Source organism: Muntiacus reevesi, chromosome 2 (assembly GCF_963930625.1).
Source record: "Muntiacus reevesi chromosome 2, mMunRee1.1, whole genome shotgun sequence".
Taxonomy (NCBI): Eukaryota; Metazoa; Chordata; class Mammalia; order Artiodactyla; family Cervidae; genus Muntiacus; species Muntiacus reevesi.
In genome coordinates, this window is record NC_089250.1 from 25,330,339 (window position 1) to 25,349,544 (window position 19,206).

Below are 19,206 nucleotides of genomic sequence, written 5' to 3' on the forward strand. Positions count from 1 at the left end.
CATGAGGAGGGGGCACAGGGTGGTGGTTTGCAGCATGATTGTCAAAGGAAAAGGGGTGTTTTTTTGTGTGTGTGTGAGATGGTGGAGAAATGATGGATTGGAAATGGTTTTAAAAAGCCAGGAGAATGAAATTTCTGCTTTTCCACACCCTATGGGACAGGAAGTCTGAGCAGCCTCCAGGGGCCATAGAAGGAGGAAGTATCAAAGAGAAGCTTGAAATCTTCATTGTCATGTGCTGCCAACTCCTAGACTCCTATTGAGGTGTCTTAGCCAACTGAGCATCAGGGGTTTCTCAGGGACTAAGTAGTTTTTCTCTAACAACGGCCTTGAGGCTCCTGTTTTGATTGTGAAAAGGCATTGGATTCATCATGGTGGATCACCGGATGACTTCAATGCAAGCCCCTCAAGCATCACTATTACAATTTCCTTTTTCCTCTTCCTTCTTCCTTTACTTTCTTTTTTGCCACAACCTATTATTAACCATAGGCTTCCCCGGTGGTTCAGAAGTAAAGAATCTGCCTACAAGGCTGGAGCCACAGGAATGTGAATTCAATCCATGGCTTGGGAAGATGGCCCTGAAGGAGGGCATGGCAACCCACTCCAGTGTTCTTGCCTGGAGAATCCCATGGACAGAGAGGAGGCTGGTGGGTTATAATCCACAAGGTCACAGAGAGTCGGACACCACTGAATCGACTGAGCACGCACACATTATATTATGTACTGGAGAAAGAAATGGCAACCCACTCCAGTATTCTTCCCTGCAGAATTCCACGGACCAAGGAGCCTGGCAGGCTATAGTCCATGGAGTCACAAAGGCTCAGACACGACTGAGTGACTGAGCATGTTCATTATTATGCATTACTATTCTTTAGAATTTTGTACTCATACTATGTGTGTTTCCAGCATTTTTGTGTTTCATAAACATGCAAAGTAAAATAGGTTTCATGTAAGGTACTTTTCATAAGCTTTTTAAACTTTCAACTTCTACATTTAAAGAGCTAAACCCATCCATGCTTCTATAATTTAGGCAATGAAATCATATGCTTATCTGATAAGCACCTTTTCAGATAAAAATGAAGGTCCTGAAAAGACTAGATTATTGTTCAGTACTTTCAAGGTCTGTTTTACTCCAAACCAAACACAAGTGAATATATTCAAACTGAAATAGTACTGTGAATTATTTATACTACACTGATAGGATGGACAGTTCTAAAGTTGTTTTCCTCTTCATTTCTCTCATTCTGTTACGAAGATAATGTAAAGTGGAAGAAAGTGAAAGTGAAAGCCACTTAGTCGTGTCTGACTCTTTGCGACCCCATGGACTATACAGTCCATGAGATTTCTCAGGCAAGAACACTGGAGTGAGTTGCCGTGCTCTCCTCCAGGGGATCTTCCTAACCCAGGGATAGAATCCAGGTCTCCCGCATTGTAGGCAGATTCTTTACCAGCTGAGCCACCAGAGAAGCCCAAGATAATGTAAACTAATAACTAAACCCTAGAATCTTCTGAAAGGTTATTCCTTCCAGATTTACAATAATGACTGTGCTGCTAGCGACAATTCCACCTCTAAAGTATCTTTAGAGAATGCTTGTTATAATTCTTAAATATATTAATAATTGAAATTAAGGAAAACAACTACAGTTTTCCTTTACTAAACTACATGTCATTGTTCATTCCAAATTGTCTGTACTTTCACCACACTAGATGTGGACCAAACGCAGACTTAAGGGGAATGAGAACTGATAATCTAGATAATTTGCTCAGTGAGAGCACTTTTTTTTTTTAATTGAAGTAAAGGTGATTTACAATAGTATATCAGTTTTAGGTGTACAACATAGTGGTTCAAAATTTTTATAGATTATAGATTATACACACCATTTAAAGCTGTTTAAAAATGTTGGCTATATTTCCCTTGTAGCTTACTTGTTTAATATATCCTAGTAGCTTATTTATTTTATCCATACTAATTTGAACCTCTTAATCCCCTCTACTTTTCCACTCCCCACTAGTTTGTCAGAAAGCACCATTAGTAATAATAGAATCTTTATGAATAATTTGAATATCAGGTCTTTTTAAAAATTGCAGTACTCAATTATATAACACTTTATTATTTTAAAATTTTCCCCATTCTGGTTTTAGCACTGAAAGCCCTGCATGTTGGGGAAACCTTTAGTCCTAGGCAATTGGACAGCTGGTCATCCTATGAAAGATCTTCTCTTTTGGAAGCTAAGACAAACTATAGCAGTAATAGGAAAAAAAGGAGAAATTACTGAACCATAACTTTGAAGAGGTTTTTAATGTGAAGAAGCATTATCACTTGAAGTACTGCTAATACTTTAAATTATAGGCAGCACTATGTGAAACACTGAGTCTGGGTCTCTGTAGACAAAGTCAGTAAAGTATATACATGAAGTTGCCATCTTAACTGATAGGGACAAATGACAAGTAAAGATATAAACAAATGATAATTATCTTATAAATAACCAAGTTTAGTGAGTTTGTTTGTTGTTTTTCGTGCACATTAGCTGTCAGCTTGCTAAAAGCTAACTATTAAGAGCTAACTAGCTAGTGATAGGTCAATCTATGCCAAGTCTTCACCTTGAATTTAGAAAAAATTCCATTTTCTTTCTCTATTATTTTTATAATTTTTTATTAGAAGGTAATTGCTTTATAATCTTGTGCTGACAATACTACTTAATTTTAAAGCAAATTTTTACTGGAGCATAGTTGCTTTGCAACGTTGTGTCAGTTTCTGCCTGACAGCAAAGTGAATCAGCTATGTGCTTACAAACATCCCCTCTTTTGGGGATTTCCTTCCCATCAGGTCACCATAGAGCATCAAGTCAAGTTCTCTGTGCTATACAGGAGGTCCTCATTAGTTACCTATTTTATACACATCAGATGTTGTTAATATGTCATAAGGCTACCTTTTTATTGATGTACTTCGGAACCAGTCCTGAAGTTTCAAGGTCATGCTTGTCTCCAGTTCTATTGTCAACATAAATTGGTTTAGGCTTTTTAGCCACTCCCATGATGACATCAGCTGCATTTGTATTTATAAAATTTTTTTCACTCTGTATTCCCATGACTGGATGGTCAGTCCTCAATGGCACAGGTGGCTTTCTGTGCTCATTCCATTCAAACTTTTTTTCTGTTAAACATAACATTTCCATTGTTAATGTTAAACCATAAACATGTCCACTCAGTATTATTTATAACATCCAGATGTTTTGCCATTAGTATATTAGAGCTGTATTAAAAATATATTCAAATATTTAAGGTAAAAATCAGTAATAATAAATGCAAAAAATTAAATGTGAAATAATCAATATGTTGAAGAATAATATAAAAATCTAAGGGAAGAAAATAAACTCCCTAAATCATATGTGAGCTAATACATTTTTACTAGCTATTATAAAAATATTTTCTTATAATGATTTCAACAACAAATATTCAGTTTGCCCATTGAATAAAAGTTCAAAAAAACATTAAAATGTTTTTCTGAGTACTTTCAATATTATGAATAATTGTTTTCAGAGGAAAGCTACTATAAAATCACCAAGTAAAGAAATCAAACGAGGTATTGAAAGTCCATGAATCAGTGAAATTTTTGCAGATTATTATTATAATGATTATCATTGATTATTATTACAAGGCATAAAAATCATTTAATAGCTGTGCATCCAACATGCAGCTTAAGAAACAAAGATTACCAATACTGTTGAGGTTTCCTATTCACTCCTCACTGATTACATCTCACCTCCTTAAATAACTACTATCCAGAGTTTACCTTATTTCTCTATTCCACATTCTCTTAATTAGCAGCAGATGAAAATGGCTGTTTCTACATAGTCTCTTTGACTTGACCATTCTGACTCACCTGTTCCGATACAGCCACATAGAAATGGTTTGTCAAAAAGCTAAAATGTAAAATAACTACATTTCCCAGAACCAAAGGAAACAACTATCTTGACAAAACCTTACTCAAATCTTAACCCCACACACATTTACTACTTTGTCTTTATTCATTTCTGTACTGTTTGAACTTTTAAATCATTTTATATAACTTTTATTATCAGAAAAAAACCAATATTTTATTATTGAAGGTCTATGAAATGGATTGATCTCTTGTTATGGGCTGAATTGTGTTCTGACCCCCATATTCATATATTGAAGCCCTAAACCCCAGTACCTCAGAATGGTACTGTAGTTGGACATAGTTTTAAAGAGGGACTTAAGTTAAAATGAAGTCATTACAGTGAGCCCTAATCCAATACAAGTGATCTCCTTATAAAAGGAGGAAATCTGGACACAAACACAAAAGGAAGACCATGTGAAGACACAGGGAAAAGATAGCTATCTATAAGTCAAGAAGAGAGGTCTCAGAAGAAATGAACCCTGGAAATATCCTGATGGTGTTTTTGTTTGTTTGTTTTTGGATGCATCTTGAGGCATGTGGGATTTGTTTCTCTGACCAGGGATTGAACCCATAACCCCTGCAATGGAATCACAGAGTCCTAACCATTGGACTCTCACATAAGTCCAGGAAACACCCTGATCTGGGATGCTAGCTCTCAGAATTGTGACAAAATTAATTTCTATTGAAGCTACTCTATGGGGCTTTCCAGATGGCAATAGTGGTAAAGAATCCACTTGCTAATGCAGGAGACAGTGAGAGACACAGGTTCGATCTGGGTTGAGAAGATCCCCTGCAGAAGGAAATGGCAACCCACTCCAATATTCTTGCCTGGAGAGTCCCATGCACAGAGGAGCCTGGCGGGCTACAATCCATAGGGTCTCAAAGAGTCAGACATGACTGAAGCGATTTAGCATGCACATACTTGTTATGGCAGCAGCGCTAGCAAACCAATATACCCCTGATAATTCTATACCCCCTGCAAACATTATAAAGGAAGTTTTCAATATTCACTTAGTCATTAATTCATGCAATATGTTTTTGTTGAATACTTACTATGTTCCCAGGTAGTGCTCTAGGAACTGTGGGTACAGAAGTGAACAAAAGAGACAAAGTCCCCTTTCTCATGGAGTTTACATGATAGTGGGGATGAAAAAATGTAATATGTAGACTATGATGTATATATTTGCTTAATATGTAAAATTGTTTACTGTTCTTGACCTACAAAAATAGTTATCTTCTTCCTATTTATCATACTACTGAGATGTTGTGAACATTGTCAGAAATTGAATTGTGGAGTTCTTACAAAGCCTGGAGCAGAGAATAAACCTGTTACAACCCAAATATTTCCCATCTATTAAACATACCCAAGTAAGGATGGTATAACCAGTTTGCCTAAAAATCCAGAAGCTTTAAAAAAATTAATTTATTTGTTTTAATTTGAGGCTAATTACTTTACAATACTGTAGTGGTTTTTGCCATACATTGACATGAGTCAGCCATGGATTTACATGTGTTTTCCATCCTGAACACCCCTCCCACCTCTCTCCCCATCTCATCCCTCAGGGTCATCCCAGTGCACCAGCCCTGAGCACCCTGTCTCATGCATCGAACCTGGACTGGCGATCTTTTTCACATATGATAATATACATGTTTCAATGCTATTCTCTCAAATCATCCCATCCTTGCTTTCTCCCACATATTCCAGAAGTCTGTTCTTTATATCTGTGTCTCTTTTGCTGTCTCACATATAGGGTCATCGTTACCATCTTTCTAAATTCCATATATATGTGTTAATATACTGTATTGGTGTTTTTCTTTCTGACTTACTTCACCCTGTACAATAGGCTCCAGTTTCATCCACCTCATTAGAACTGATTCAAATGCATTCTTTTTAATAGCTGAGTAATATTCCCTTGTGTATATGTACCACAACTTCCTTATCCATTTGTCTGCCAATGGACATCTAGGTTGCTTCCATGTCCTGGCTATTGTAAACAGTGCTGCGATGAACACTGGGGTACACATGTCTCTTTCAATTCAAAACCAGAGGCTTTTATATGTTCACATGAGAAATATTTAGAAGCCAAATTTAATTATGAGTTGAAAGTGCATGCCGATGACTTCCTTAACTATAGCTTTAGAAATGCATTTAAGAGGCAAAAGTGAATTCTCAGAAAATAAAGCAACAGTTTAGGAAGACTGATAACTCATTCCTAGTTGAGTAAGTAGATTATAAATCTTGCTTTGTGGTTGTGTGCTGGATAAAGCCTAAAGCCTACCCCCATCTTACTCTATGGTATATCTACCTAAGCATCATCTCATCTATCAACCCAAGAGTAGAGGATGGCAATGGGGCTGCTGCTTAGTTGCTCAGGCGTGTCTGATTCTTTGCAGACAATGGAGGAAGCTTTGGAAAAAGGGGTGAGAATGTCTAGTCACAAATTATTCCCCCTGATACCCATATTCTCTATGACCACAATTGACTGCCAAATCTGAAAGCCAAATGACTTGGTTTTTTTCTAGGCTTCCCTGGTAGCTCAGCTGGTAAAGAATCTGTCTACAATGCAGGAGACCCCAACTTGAATCCTGGGTCAGGAAGAGCTGCTGGAGAAGGGATAGGCTACCCACTCCAGTATTCTTGGGCTCCCCTGGTGGCTCAGCTGGTAAAGAATCTGCCTGCAGTGTGGGAGATTCGATCCCTGGGGTGGGAAGATCCCCTGGAGAAGGGAACGGCTACTCACTCCAGTATTCTGGCCTGTATTCTGGCCTGGAGAATTCCAGGGACTGTACAGTCCATGGGGTAGCAGAGTCAGACAGGACTGAGTGACTTTGACTTTCACTTTTCACTTTAGGCTGTAACAAAATGGCAATGTCAACAGGGTCTCATAGTCATGCAGATGTTCCACTACTTGAATTCAGAGAAATGTTCATATACCTGGTAGGTATTTTTCAGTGTGTCTAGCAAGTTCCTGTGTTCAAAATGGCAGCATATTCACAAAGAGACTGGTAGCTGTTTGGCCTATGTTACCTTCAAATTTGTTTCACTGCATGGGCTTTTATTTTCTCTTATTTTGATGGACCTTTAAAGCTCTTGCAAAACTCCCAATTTTTTATTATTAAGGCCAATGAATTTTTGTGTTTGTTTTACCTTATAATGTTTATAAGAAAGACAGACTTCATCTCTTTTTCCTTATTTGAAACTTAGGATTTACAGTTTGGTAGTTGTGCTATGTAACATGCTTAACTTTGGCGAGTATTCATAAGGACCCAAGTAATGTCACTGGTCCTAAGGCATTTAAGGAATTAAATTCTATTTTAAGATTTTCCAGTATTCTCCAGTGGTTGTGGGTTGCAAAATAACACATGAGGAAAAGACAAGAGACTTTCAAAGAACAGAATTTAAACATTAATATTGTATTTTCACACTTGCTTCTTTCATCTTTCCTAATAATGCCCTCATCCTTTATCATGGCATATGGGTTATGAGAGGATTGTGAGACACAAAACATTACCATAGGGAGAAGGAGTTATACTTTTGTCAAAAGGTGATACCCTCATTGGCATACTGTGTTAGTTCTTTGATCCAAGAAGATGGGAAGAGGCTAACTGTTTAAAAGACATAGACTCATTGCTCTCTTGAGTTTATTATCCAAAACCAGCAGGGAAGACATACTCAAGTTGGGAAGAAGCTGCTTCGTGCATACTTGCCACAAATCCTTTTTCATCTATTCTCCACTTTTCTGATGGCCTTTCCCCCAATATCCATATTCTCTATGACCATAACTGACTACAACATTTGTGAGGCTCAGCACAGATGAAAATGTGGGACTCCGTGATAAAAGGTTATTAGGAATTTCAAGATGACAAAAGCAGAGCATTAAACCAAGTGTGGGATCCTTTGAAGCACAGGGCCCAGTGTGGCTGCACAGGTAGCATGCCCAAGAAACTGATTCTCATTCATGAAGCCTCTTCCATCACATCCAATTCTTTTATTGTCCTAATGGTCTTCGAGATCTGAGAAATTTAAAGCCCATACTCAAAGCTAAAATGAGACTGGTCATTGCTTTGACAACTGATAGCAGTGGTTGTATTTTCATTTCCTGGAGAAAAGACTAGATACGGTTTAGAGTCCAAGCAATTTTGCCCATTTGGGGTTTAGAACTCTTATAATTGTTGCTTGTTATTGATGTTATATGGCTAGATCTGAAGATGGTGCTGGAGTTGGGGCTTTATCATATAGTCCAAGACGTAGTTCAAGATGCTTGCATTTTCAAAAGGAAAGTCTTTGGGGGAGGAAATTTAGCATTCTCTACTCTCTTTTTCTACTACATAGTAGGGTTTTTGAGATTTTTTTAAAATACATTTTTTCATTGTAGTGGATTTGTAATATTATATAAGTAACAGGTGTACCATACAGTGATTCAGAATTTTTAAAGGTTATACTCCAGTTATAATTACTATAAAATTTGACTATATCACCTGTTATACAATATATCCTTGTATCTTATTTTATACACAATAATTTGAACCTCTTTATCCCCTACTTTATTGCCTCTCTTTTTCCCTCTCTCCACTGGTAACCACTAGTTTACTCTGTGTTTGCTTCTTTTTTTGTTATATTTACCAGTTTCTTTTATCTTTTACATTCCACATATAAGTGATATAAAAAAGTTTACATCTTTGTCTGACTTATTTCCCTTAGTATAATACCCTCCAAGTCCATCCATGTTGCTGCAAATGGCAATAGTTCATTCTTTTTTATGGTTGAGTGGTATTCCATTGTATACATATACCACAACTTCTTTATCTGTTAATCTGCTGATGGGCACTTAGGTTGCTTCCATGTCTTGGCAATTATAAATAATGCTGTTAGGAATACTATGGTGGATGTACTATATTCCTGATTTCTGCTTTCTCCTAGCCTCTAAAATTCTGCTTAATATGAGCTAAAGTTGTTATTACTGTGAACATTTAATATTCACAGACAAAATAATTTTAGTTAAATTACCCATAAACACTTAAAATTAAAAAGTGATAAAACCTACTGGGTGGTAGAATTTTTTCCTTTGAATGTTTCTTCAGGAAATCCTTTGGAGAAGGTACTTCAAGTTTTGCTGGTCCCATAGTTTTCATTGCAGTTTTAAATTTTTGCATGTCATCTTTTACAGTTGCTTTAAAAATTGATACATACCTAAAATTTTAAAAAAAGCTGTAGCATTTATCTTTAATAAGAATCACATAAAGTTTTCAAAAGGATATACATTTCTAATTTACATGTATCTATATTCTATAATATATATCTATATTCACTTGGAGATAGTCATTAAGCATAATTATCTGAGCCCTGTACATCAGGCTTAGGCAAGCTAGATTAAAGTTTTACTCTAATAAAACAGTGCCAGGATAAAGATGATCATAGTATTTACTTACTACTCTTTGACCATCTGTAGCATTTATAATGATGTAACCTCTCTCATATCTGATATTGGTAGTCTGTCTCTCCTCTCTCTCTCCTTTGTTCTTTTTCTTTGGCTTATAAGTCTTCTCTTCTCTAACGTTCACATTTGCCATTTCAATGATTTCTGCATTGATCATTACTATATCTCATTATTTGGAGTTTTTCTTCTTCTTTTTAAGTTTCTTAAGGCGCAATTTTAGCTATTTGACTTTAAACATTTGTACTTATACCTGCTTCCTGAGAAGTCTGTATGCAGGTCAAGAAGCAACAGTTAGAACTCGACATGGAACAACAGACTGGTTCCAAATTGGGAAAAACAGTATGTCAAGGTTACTTATTGTCACCCTGGTTATTTAACTAACATGCAGAGTGCATCATGCACAATGCTGGGCTGGATGAAACACAAGCCGCAATCAAGATTGCCAGGAGAAATATCAATAACCTCAGATATGCAGATGACGCCACCCTTACAGCAGAAAGCAAAGAACTGAAGAGCCTCTTGATGAAAGTGAAAGAGGAGAGTAAAAAAGCTGGCTTAAAACTCAACATTCAAAAAATTATGGCATCTGGTCCCATCACTTCATGGCAAGCAGATGGGGAAACAATGCAAACAGTGAGAGACTTTATTTTTTGGGGCTCCAAAATCACTGCAGATGGTGACTGCAGCCATGAAATTAAAAGACGCTTGCTCCTTAGAAGAAAAGCTATGACCAACCTAGACAGCATATTAGAAAGGAATGCATTTGAGTCAGTTCTAATGAGGTAAATGAACCTAGAGCTATTATACAAAGTGAAGTAAGTCAGAAAGAGAAAGATAAATATCATACTCTAATACATATATACAGAATCCAGAAAAATGGTACTGAAGAATTTATTTACAGGGCAGCAATGGAGAAACAGACATAGAAAATAGACTTACGGACATGGGGAGAGGGGAGGAGAGGGTGAGATGTTTGGAAAGTGTAACATGGAAACTTACATTACCATATGTAAAATAGCTAGCCAATGGGAATTTGCTGTATGGCTCAGGAAACTCAAACAAGGTCTCTGTATCAATCTAGAGGGTTGGGATGGGAGGGAGATGGGAGGGAGGTTCAAAAGGGAGGGGATATATGTATACCTATGACTGATTCATGTTGAAGTTAGACAGAAAATAAGAAAATTCTGTAAAGCAATTATACTTCAATTAAAAAAAAAAAAAAAAAAAGCAGAGACATTATTTCACCGACAAAGGTCTATCTAGTCAAAGCTATGGTTTTTCCAGTAGTCATGTATGGATGTTGAGAGTTGGACTATAAAGAAAGTTGGGCACCAAAGAATTGATGCTTTTGAACTGTGGTGTTCAAGAAGACTTTTGAGAGTCCCTTGGACTGCATGGAGATCCAATCAGTCCATCCTAAAGGAAATCAGTCCTGAATATTCATTGGAAGCACTGATGGTGAAGCTCCAATACTTTGGTCACCTGATGCAAAGAGCTGACTCATTGGAAAAGACTCTAATGCTGGGAAAGATTGAAGGTGGAAAGAGAAGGTGATGACAGAAGATGAGATGGTTGGATGGCATCACCGACTCGATGGACGTGAGTTTGAGCAAGCTCTGGGAGTTGGTGATGGACAGGGAAGCCTGGTGTGCTGGAGTCCGTGGGGTTGCAAAGAGTTGGACACGACTGAGTGACTGACCTGACTTATCTAATAGAAGTCAAAAATATCTCCTAGGCATTGCTTCATAGCTGCATAGCACAAATTTTGATATGATATGCTTCCGTTTTCATTCAGTTCAAAAACCTTTTAAATCCCCTTCTGATGTCGTCTTCGTGTTAGAAGTTTGTTTAAATGTGTTATGCTTGATCTCCAAATATCTGGGGATTTTTCAGATAGCACTCTGATTTCTAATTAATTTCTATTATGGTTAAAAAAATATAATTTGTAAAATTTCAATCCTTTAAAGTTTCCTGACACTTGTTTTATGGCACAAAGCATAGTCTATCTTGGTAAATGTTCTATATACATTGGAAAAGGGAATTTACACTGCCGCTGTTGGCTGGAGTGTTCCATAACTGACAGGACAAACTCATTGGATACTATTTCAACTGACAGGACAAACTCATTGGATACTATTTTGGATACTATTTTCAAACTCATTGGATACTAACTGACAGGACAAACTCATTGGATACTATTTTCAAGGGTTCTAATAATCATTGAAAGGGAGATGTTGAAATCTCTGATTACAATTGTGGATTTATTTCTTCTTTTAGTTCTGTCAGCTTTTGCTTCATGCATTTTGAAGCTCCATTAGTAGGTGCACAGCCTTTAGAATTATCATACCTTCTTGGAAAACTGATCACTTCATTATTGTAAAGTGATACTCTTTATCCCTCTTAAAATTCTATAGTCTAAAATCTACTGTTTGATATTAATATAACCAATCCAGTATTCCTTTAATTTATAATAATACAGTATTTGTCTATTCTTTGACTTTTTTCTTGTGTCTTTATTTTTTAAGGGGGTTTTCTTGTGGAGAACATAGAATTTTTATCCTTTCTAACAGTTTCATTTATTTTGTTTGGACTATTGACATTTAATGTGGTTTAAAAAATGTGTCGGTATTTAAAATTTCCATCTTGCTATTGCTTTCTACATACCCCATTGCTGGTTCTTCCTTATTTTGTGCTGTCTTATCTTTTGTTTTTATTTTGTAGAAGTTCTAAGGTTTACAATACATATGTTTGCCTCATCACAGTCTACCTTCAAGTATTATTATACTACAGTATTATTATACTACAGGATATAAGAACCTCACAAAAGCATACTTGCATCTACCCCTCCCCCATCTTAATCCTAGGTTCTATGAATGTTATAAACCTGTAATTCATTGTGGTTATTTTCCCCTTAAAAAGCTAAGTATATTGTAAAGAAATTTAAAAAGAAAAAAACTAACATTTACCCATCTGTGTGCATGTGTGTATGCCCAGTTGTGTCTGACTCTCTGTGACCCTATGGGCTGTAGCCCACCAGGCTCCTCTGTCCATGGGATTCTCCAGGCAAGAATACTGGAGTGGGTTGCCATTTCCTTCTTCAGAGGATTTTCCTGACCCAGGGATCAAACTCTTGTCTCCTGCGACACTTGCATTGGCAGGTGGATTCTTTTACCATCGAGCCACCTGGGAAGCCATATTTACCATTTTATGTAATCTTTATGTCATTGTATAAATCCCAATTTCTAGCTCATACCACTTTCTTGTGCATTATGCACTTTTAAAACTTCTGGCTTCTTGTATTTTCTGATGAACTTTTTTGATGACCTTCCTTCTTCTTCTGTATGTAATGTTTCTTTTTTCCTTGGCTGTTTTTAGTATTTTTCTCTTTATTACTGGTTTTAGGAAAATTTATGTTAATTGCCCTTGGAATGGTTTCCTTCTTCTCTTATTATTCCTCCTCCTTTTCCTTCTTGGGGTTCATAATGATTCTTTGATTTGCGGATTTAAATATCTCATTAATTTTATAAAAATTTTGACCACTATTCAAATATTTCTTCTATATCAGTCTACTCTCCTTCTGGGATCCTAATTACACTTGTGTTAGGTTGCTTGACGTGGTCAACAACTCATTGATTCTGTTTTCCTTTTCAGTTTTTTTCCCTCTCATTTTCACTTTGTATTGTTTTATTAGTATGTCTTCAAATCCAAAAATATTTTTTCTTCAGTGTCTTAGCTATTATCCCCATTCAGTATACTATTTTCATTTAGACATAGTATTATTTATGTATTCAATGTAGATTTTTTTTATCCTTCTATGTCTTGCTCATGTTTTCATCTGCATTTGGAACACATGAAAATATTTTAAATAGTGGTTTTAGTGTTCTTGTCTACTAATTCTCTCACTGATATCGTTTCTTTGTCTGTTTGTATCGACTGATTTTTCTCTTGGTTATATACATTATATTTCTGGGACCAGCAGCTTTTAGTCCAGTTCTAAGTTGGTCTTATTTCTGAGCACTCCACTCAATCCCCTGTATCTTATGAGATTCACTCTGGTTGGTGGGAACATAGACTTTATCTGGCTCTGCTGCTTTCTGTAGGTTATTTCTCTGGCCTTGGTAGTTTCATCATACATGTGGACTGTCAACTAAAGACTTCAGGGAAATCCTCCTGTATACTTCCATAATTTTCTATCTATGCAGTTTTCTCCTCTATAGTACTCTGTGCTATGAATGGTACATGGCTTGCTTCCCTGGTGGTTCAGGTTAAAGCATCTGCCTGCAATGTGGGAGACCTGGGTTTGATCCCTGGGTCGGGAAGATCCCCTGGAGAAGGAAATGGCAACCCACTCCAGTATTCTTGCCTGGAGAATCCCATGAATGGAGGAGCCTGGTGGGCTACAGTGCACGGGGTCGCAAAGAGTTCGGATACGACTGAGCAACTTGACTTCACTCACTGACCTCCTCAAATTCTGAATCCTGTCACTTTAACTCAGTGAAACTGCTGGATTTTGTTTTAATTTCTCTTTCCTGAACTTTTGTCTGGAGATTTTCTCCAGGAAGAATATTGGGACAATTGTAGGCCTTGTTTCCCTTCACTTAGGGATGACCGTTCTGTGCTGCCTGTTGTTCAGTGTCTAAAAAACCATTGTTTTACATATATTTTCCTGGTGTTTTAGTTGCTTAAGGTGAGAGGGTAAATTCCATTCTTGACTGGAAGCAGAAATTCAGCTATATCACTTTCAGTAACTTGTATTCTCATCTTACTATGTAGATAAGTTTGTGTGGAGAAACATTAAATTTTTTCTTGCTTTTAGAAGACTTTCTTCAATCTTGAACTCAACAGCTATGAATTAATTACAGTCCAAAATGAATGAGTACATTAGATACCTTCAAGAAATAATGTTCAATCCAAATCTGTGCCTTCAAATTCCCACGGAAACTGTAATTAGCATATATGATCTCTTGACTAATAACCTTCTTTGAGGTAAAAAGGAGTGTGTATACTCACCTTTTTAGAAATTGCATCTTGTGATTCATTACACTATTTTGTGTGTGAACCAAAAGCTTACCATGCCATAGAAAACAAGATATTTTATTCTGTATGAATAATTTTTTTCAAAATTACAAATTTTTTAAATGATGAAACTAATATAATGGTGTATGTCAATTATATCTCAATAACACAAGAAAAAAGATCTATTAATAGGTTCCCTTAATCTCAATTTTCCAAAAAAATTTTTGTATCTCTATGTATGAATTGTAACTTGATTTTAACTTGATAATGTGGTATCTTTTCATAATTAATATATGTAAAGCTTACACTTTTTTTTAATGAAAGGCTTTTTCAATGCTATAGTGTTTTACAATTTTCAAATCATGCGAGTTTCACCCACATTTCATATAATTCCATAACAACCCTTTTGCCCCACCCTTGTATTTCCCTTCTCCTTCCCCCCCACCCCCACTGGTAACCGCTAGTTTGTTCTTTTTATCTGTGAATCTGCTTCTTTTTTATTTTATTCACTAGTTTGTTGTATTTTTTAGACTCTACATTTAAGTGACATCACAGTATTTGTCTTCCTCTGACTTATTACACTAAGAATAATGCTCTCCAAATCCATACATGTTGCTGCAAATGGGAAAATTCCATGTTTTTTTATAATTGAGTAGCAATTCATTGCATGTATATGTGTGTATATACATATACACACCACATCTTCTTTATCCATTCAGCTATTGATGAACACTGAGCTTGCTTCCACTACACTTTCAATAGTTGCATTTTACTCCATTTTCTAGATGGTGTGGTTTTATTGTAAAGATCTAGGGGTGACTCAGACAACTGGCCCTACTTTTTAGTTTTTATTAGATGTGGGCTATAGATTTTTCTAAAACTAAAGTTGTCATATTCAATAAACATACCATACTTATATTTTCTTGCCAACAGTCATGATATATTAAGTCATATTGAGTCTTTAGATAAACATGTCCATGTCAATTTATTTGAAAGTGACCAAAAGTTGGTACAATCTGATGATGTTTGAGTTTTTTTTTTTTTTTTAATCCTACTCGACTAGATGAACATCTGGTTAACTACTGCTATATGCTTGTTTTACAATTTCAGGCCAAAAAAAAATAAATAAATAAAATTTCAGGCCAATATTATTACAGCATTATGAAATGCTGTAATATGAAATCATGTAAACTTTAGACTGCTCATAGCTCACAGTTCAACTGGAAGAGGGTGTCCTTCATCACACTTTGATTTCATATATCCATTTTCTAAATTATCATTTAGCATCTGCATCTCTCATTAGGGTTTTCAATGATGTATGGTTTTATTGTTAACCAACACTTTAATGTTTATCTTTCAGTTCCCCAAGGAGACTGTAATCTCTGTGGTATGGGAGATCAGGTACCATCAATTGTGGTTTCCCCAAGGAATCTGCCTCTTTGTGAAAGCTGAACAATCATCTTCAAGACTTGCAAAGAGCTGCAGTGAACTTTCTAGAAACTAGGTATATAACTCAGTGATGCAAAGACTCATAGCTTAATATATTTCTTTCTTAGCAAGAATTCTTACTACTAATAAGTGGTTTGGGTAAGGGCAATTGTGTTACTGTGAGGGAAATTTGTGTTACAGTGGAGAGAAAGAATTGGTTAAGTGTTTTATTATGCTCTGTGGTTGTTGTTTTTTTTAATAAATAAAGTGTCTTGCAAGCATGACATCTTGTCAAATTAAAAACTCCTCTTGGTTGTTGCTGGCAGTGTAGGTTGACTTCACCCTAACACAAACAGTTCTTTGGCATCACATTTGGATGCCTTCTATTCTTTTCACCATAAGTTAGTTTTTCCTATTTATTTCTTCAGAGTAAACCAAGGAGTTTGAGCTGTCACTGCAACATTACCCAATGATGATATTATACATTTGCCAACTAAATAAAAGATTTTTCCTATAAAATTTCTTGAAAAAGCCACCTAGACACAGTAAACCTTTTTAAATTTACCAATAAACAAAATGCCTATTTAATAAAGTATCTTAAATTCAAATTCAGGATTCTATGAAAAATATAATCTGCCAGTGGGTTACAGAGGAGGAGCTTTTATCTTGTACAATATACAGGAATTTTTGACCAAAACTCCATTCAGCAATAGTTTATTTGAACACTTCTCATCAACTCTGAAACTCTACCAAATCTTACTTTGAATTCCTATTTCCAATCTCTACTTGATTTTGAGAAGCTAATGGAAAACAAAATAGGTATTGGTCTGGTTTAAAAAAGATACTCAGGCTTAAAAATGGAAGGATCTGTCCACTTGTTGACAATGTTAGGCACTCCAAGTAATTACTAAAAAAGATAATTGACAATTAGATCTAAAAGACCTTAAAGATTATCCATTCATGTAATTTGTTTTACAGATCAGAAAACAAATTTTAATAATGTATTAGAGATTACAAAACCAATCAGTTGCAGAGCCTAATTTTTTGTTTTTAGCCCAGTGCTCTTTCAATGTAGTTTTGACTTGGAACAAGAAAAAGGAGAAAGGTAAAAAGCTGCAAAATCCTAGGAGGAAAGAGATTTTCCCTATTCTTTACCTTTTTTTGTCCCTAGAGATTTAAGTAAGTGCTAAGTCCCAGGTGAGTAACTGAGACCTTTACTGTGTGGCTACCTTTTTGAAAATTTGGGGAACTAAAGGGGTTCTAACACCTATATAAAAATCTTAACTCTATCACATATTTTTGGGTCTCTGTTTTATCCATTCTTCTATCAACTATTAGATCAAAAAAAGACCTTAGGCACTATCTTGTGCATTTGCTTCATCAAAAAAAAAAAAAAAAAAGAGAGAGAGAGAGAGAGGCTCAGAAACAAATAGAAATAGATATTTGACAATACTCTTGGGAAAAAACTGGTATTATCTTTCTTTAGAGAAAGCAGTGTAGTCAGAAAGGAAACAGTGAACTCCTGAAACAAGATATCAAGTATCCTAACGCAGGATGATAAAATTGTGACTTCTCTTTTTTCAACACTAAGACATTTCAGGCTATGTTGTATACCACATCACACACGAACAATTAAATTACGAACAATTATACACGTATGAACAAGAGGCTGACATAAGAAAATGGCCCTCTCACAGCACCGGACCACCCTCTCTCTGAATTATGAGAAGCTAAATACTTATATTTCACAACTTCTCTTTAAGCAGCTGTCACCCAAGGCTACTTCATTGAGATGTTTTGAAAGCCATAGGATGCTTACTTAATCCTGAAATGGAACAATTCTCCATTCTTGTTTCAAATGACAATCGTTGCTTACCCACATACCTAGGAGGTTGTGAAGGCTCCTTCCCGTCACTGGGTATGAGGTTATAAATGCTCTCAGAAGGGCCCGTTGGATCCATGGCCACCATATGAATTCTGAAAACTACTTAGCTTTTTTCTCACTATAGCAGTATCTCCATCCCTTTCTTCACAGCTTGTCCTTTCCTCTCCTACCCTCTTGCCTTCTCAAGGAACTAACGTTTCTTTCATGCAATTCCCCCGTGACCTCTTCTTCGCGTCCTCTCTTGGCAAGAAAGTAAAATACCCCTTCTACGACTCTTGGGCTCGTTTAGCGTTGTTGACGGCACGACTGCCGTGGAAACAGTAACCAGGCAACGAGAAGGTGGCGTCGCAATCTAGTTTTCCAAACTTTCCTCTTGCAAAGGCTCCTTTTCTGTCAGAGAAGCTCAACGTGAAAATCACAGTTTTATGTACCTTTGGTTGTAAAGGGGTGGAAAATGGAGTCCCCTTAAAAATGTTGCTCTTTTCTCTGTGTATTTGGAAAAAAAACATAAATTCTACCACAGACAGACTGGAAACCGTGCCGCTGTGCAGGCGTCAAACAATACTCTCGTCCACAGGCGTCAACCCTATGGGGCGGGGCGAGCGACTGAGGCCACGCTGACGCACGTCCGACGTGAAGGATAGGACGAGGGAGGGCGGGGCCTAGGATCGAGTTGGTGAGGCGCAGGACGAGTAGCTTACCAGGTACTGGGCAGCTCGGCGGTGGGCGTGGCGCGCGAAAGGGGAGGCCAGCCCTTGCGCAGGCGCAGAGGCCGCTGCGCGAGGTGGGGCGAGGTAGACCTAGCGAGGCCTGGGTCTTGGGCTGTGGGCCAGCAGGGGCAGGAGTCCGAGGTGCGGGACTTTGTCCCGAGGCGGCGCTGACGGCTCCCGGAAGCTCCTTCCCATTTCCTTTCCTTCCCCCCCGTCTTCTCAGTGTGATTTCCTTGGTGAGTTATTAGAGGAGAAAGGGAAACTGTAGAATCAGTCCGTTCCCATCGCATGCCCTTTTCCGGTCCGTGTCTTCCCCTGTACGCTGCTGGGCGGTGATCCCAGCAATCTGGCCGCGCCCGCCTTCCCGGCCGCTTGCGTCTCGCGCTCAGCTGTGCGGCCGCCTGTGCGAGCGCTCAGGACCGCTCCCCTCGTCCTCCCCTCGGCCACCTGTCTCCCTTACTCTCGCGCCTCGCTCCTTCTCCCCCTGTTTACCTCTTTATCGGGCCCCTCCTCTTATAGGGCTTGACTTTGTTTTCTAAGCCAGCAGCCTAAACCAGAAGACTCCTTTTAAACAGGCCTTTGAATTTTATGCTCCTCCCTTTTTTTCTGGCGTCCCTTTTTGAAAATAGTCTTGGGAACCGTTTTATTCCATTTGATCCGTGTGGTCTTCCATGAACCTACTGATTCCCATATTGACTGCGGAAAGACTCTTATTTAGAAGCCTTTGCCATCCAGAGGCTCTGAAAGACATTTTGGCAATATGGTTCTGATCAACCTTATAAAAGCCATTCTGCCCAAAAGGAGTAAGGA

At 37.3% G+C, this 19,206-nt stretch overlaps 1 protein-coding gene across 1 annotated transcript in view; it reads right to left on the reverse strand.

The window, feature by feature from the left end:
* ENKUR (enkurin, TRPC channel interacting protein) overlaps nt 1–18,245 on the reverse strand; it is a 33,465-nt gene extending 15,220 nt beyond the window's left edge. The window contains exons 1-3 of the mRNA XM_065921108.1: nt 17,686–18,245; nt 8,965–9,110; nt 2,928–3,151 (exon numbers count right to left, since the gene is read on the reverse strand). Coding sequence (XP_065777180.1) covers nt 2,928–3,151; nt 8,965–9,110; nt 17,686–17,771 — 456 coding nt within the window. The 5' untranslated portion in view covers nt 17,772–18,245. The remainder of the gene's footprint in view (nt 1–2,927; nt 3,152–8,964; nt 9,111–17,685) is intronic.
* Between the last annotated feature and the right edge of the window lie 961 nt (nt 18,246–19,206).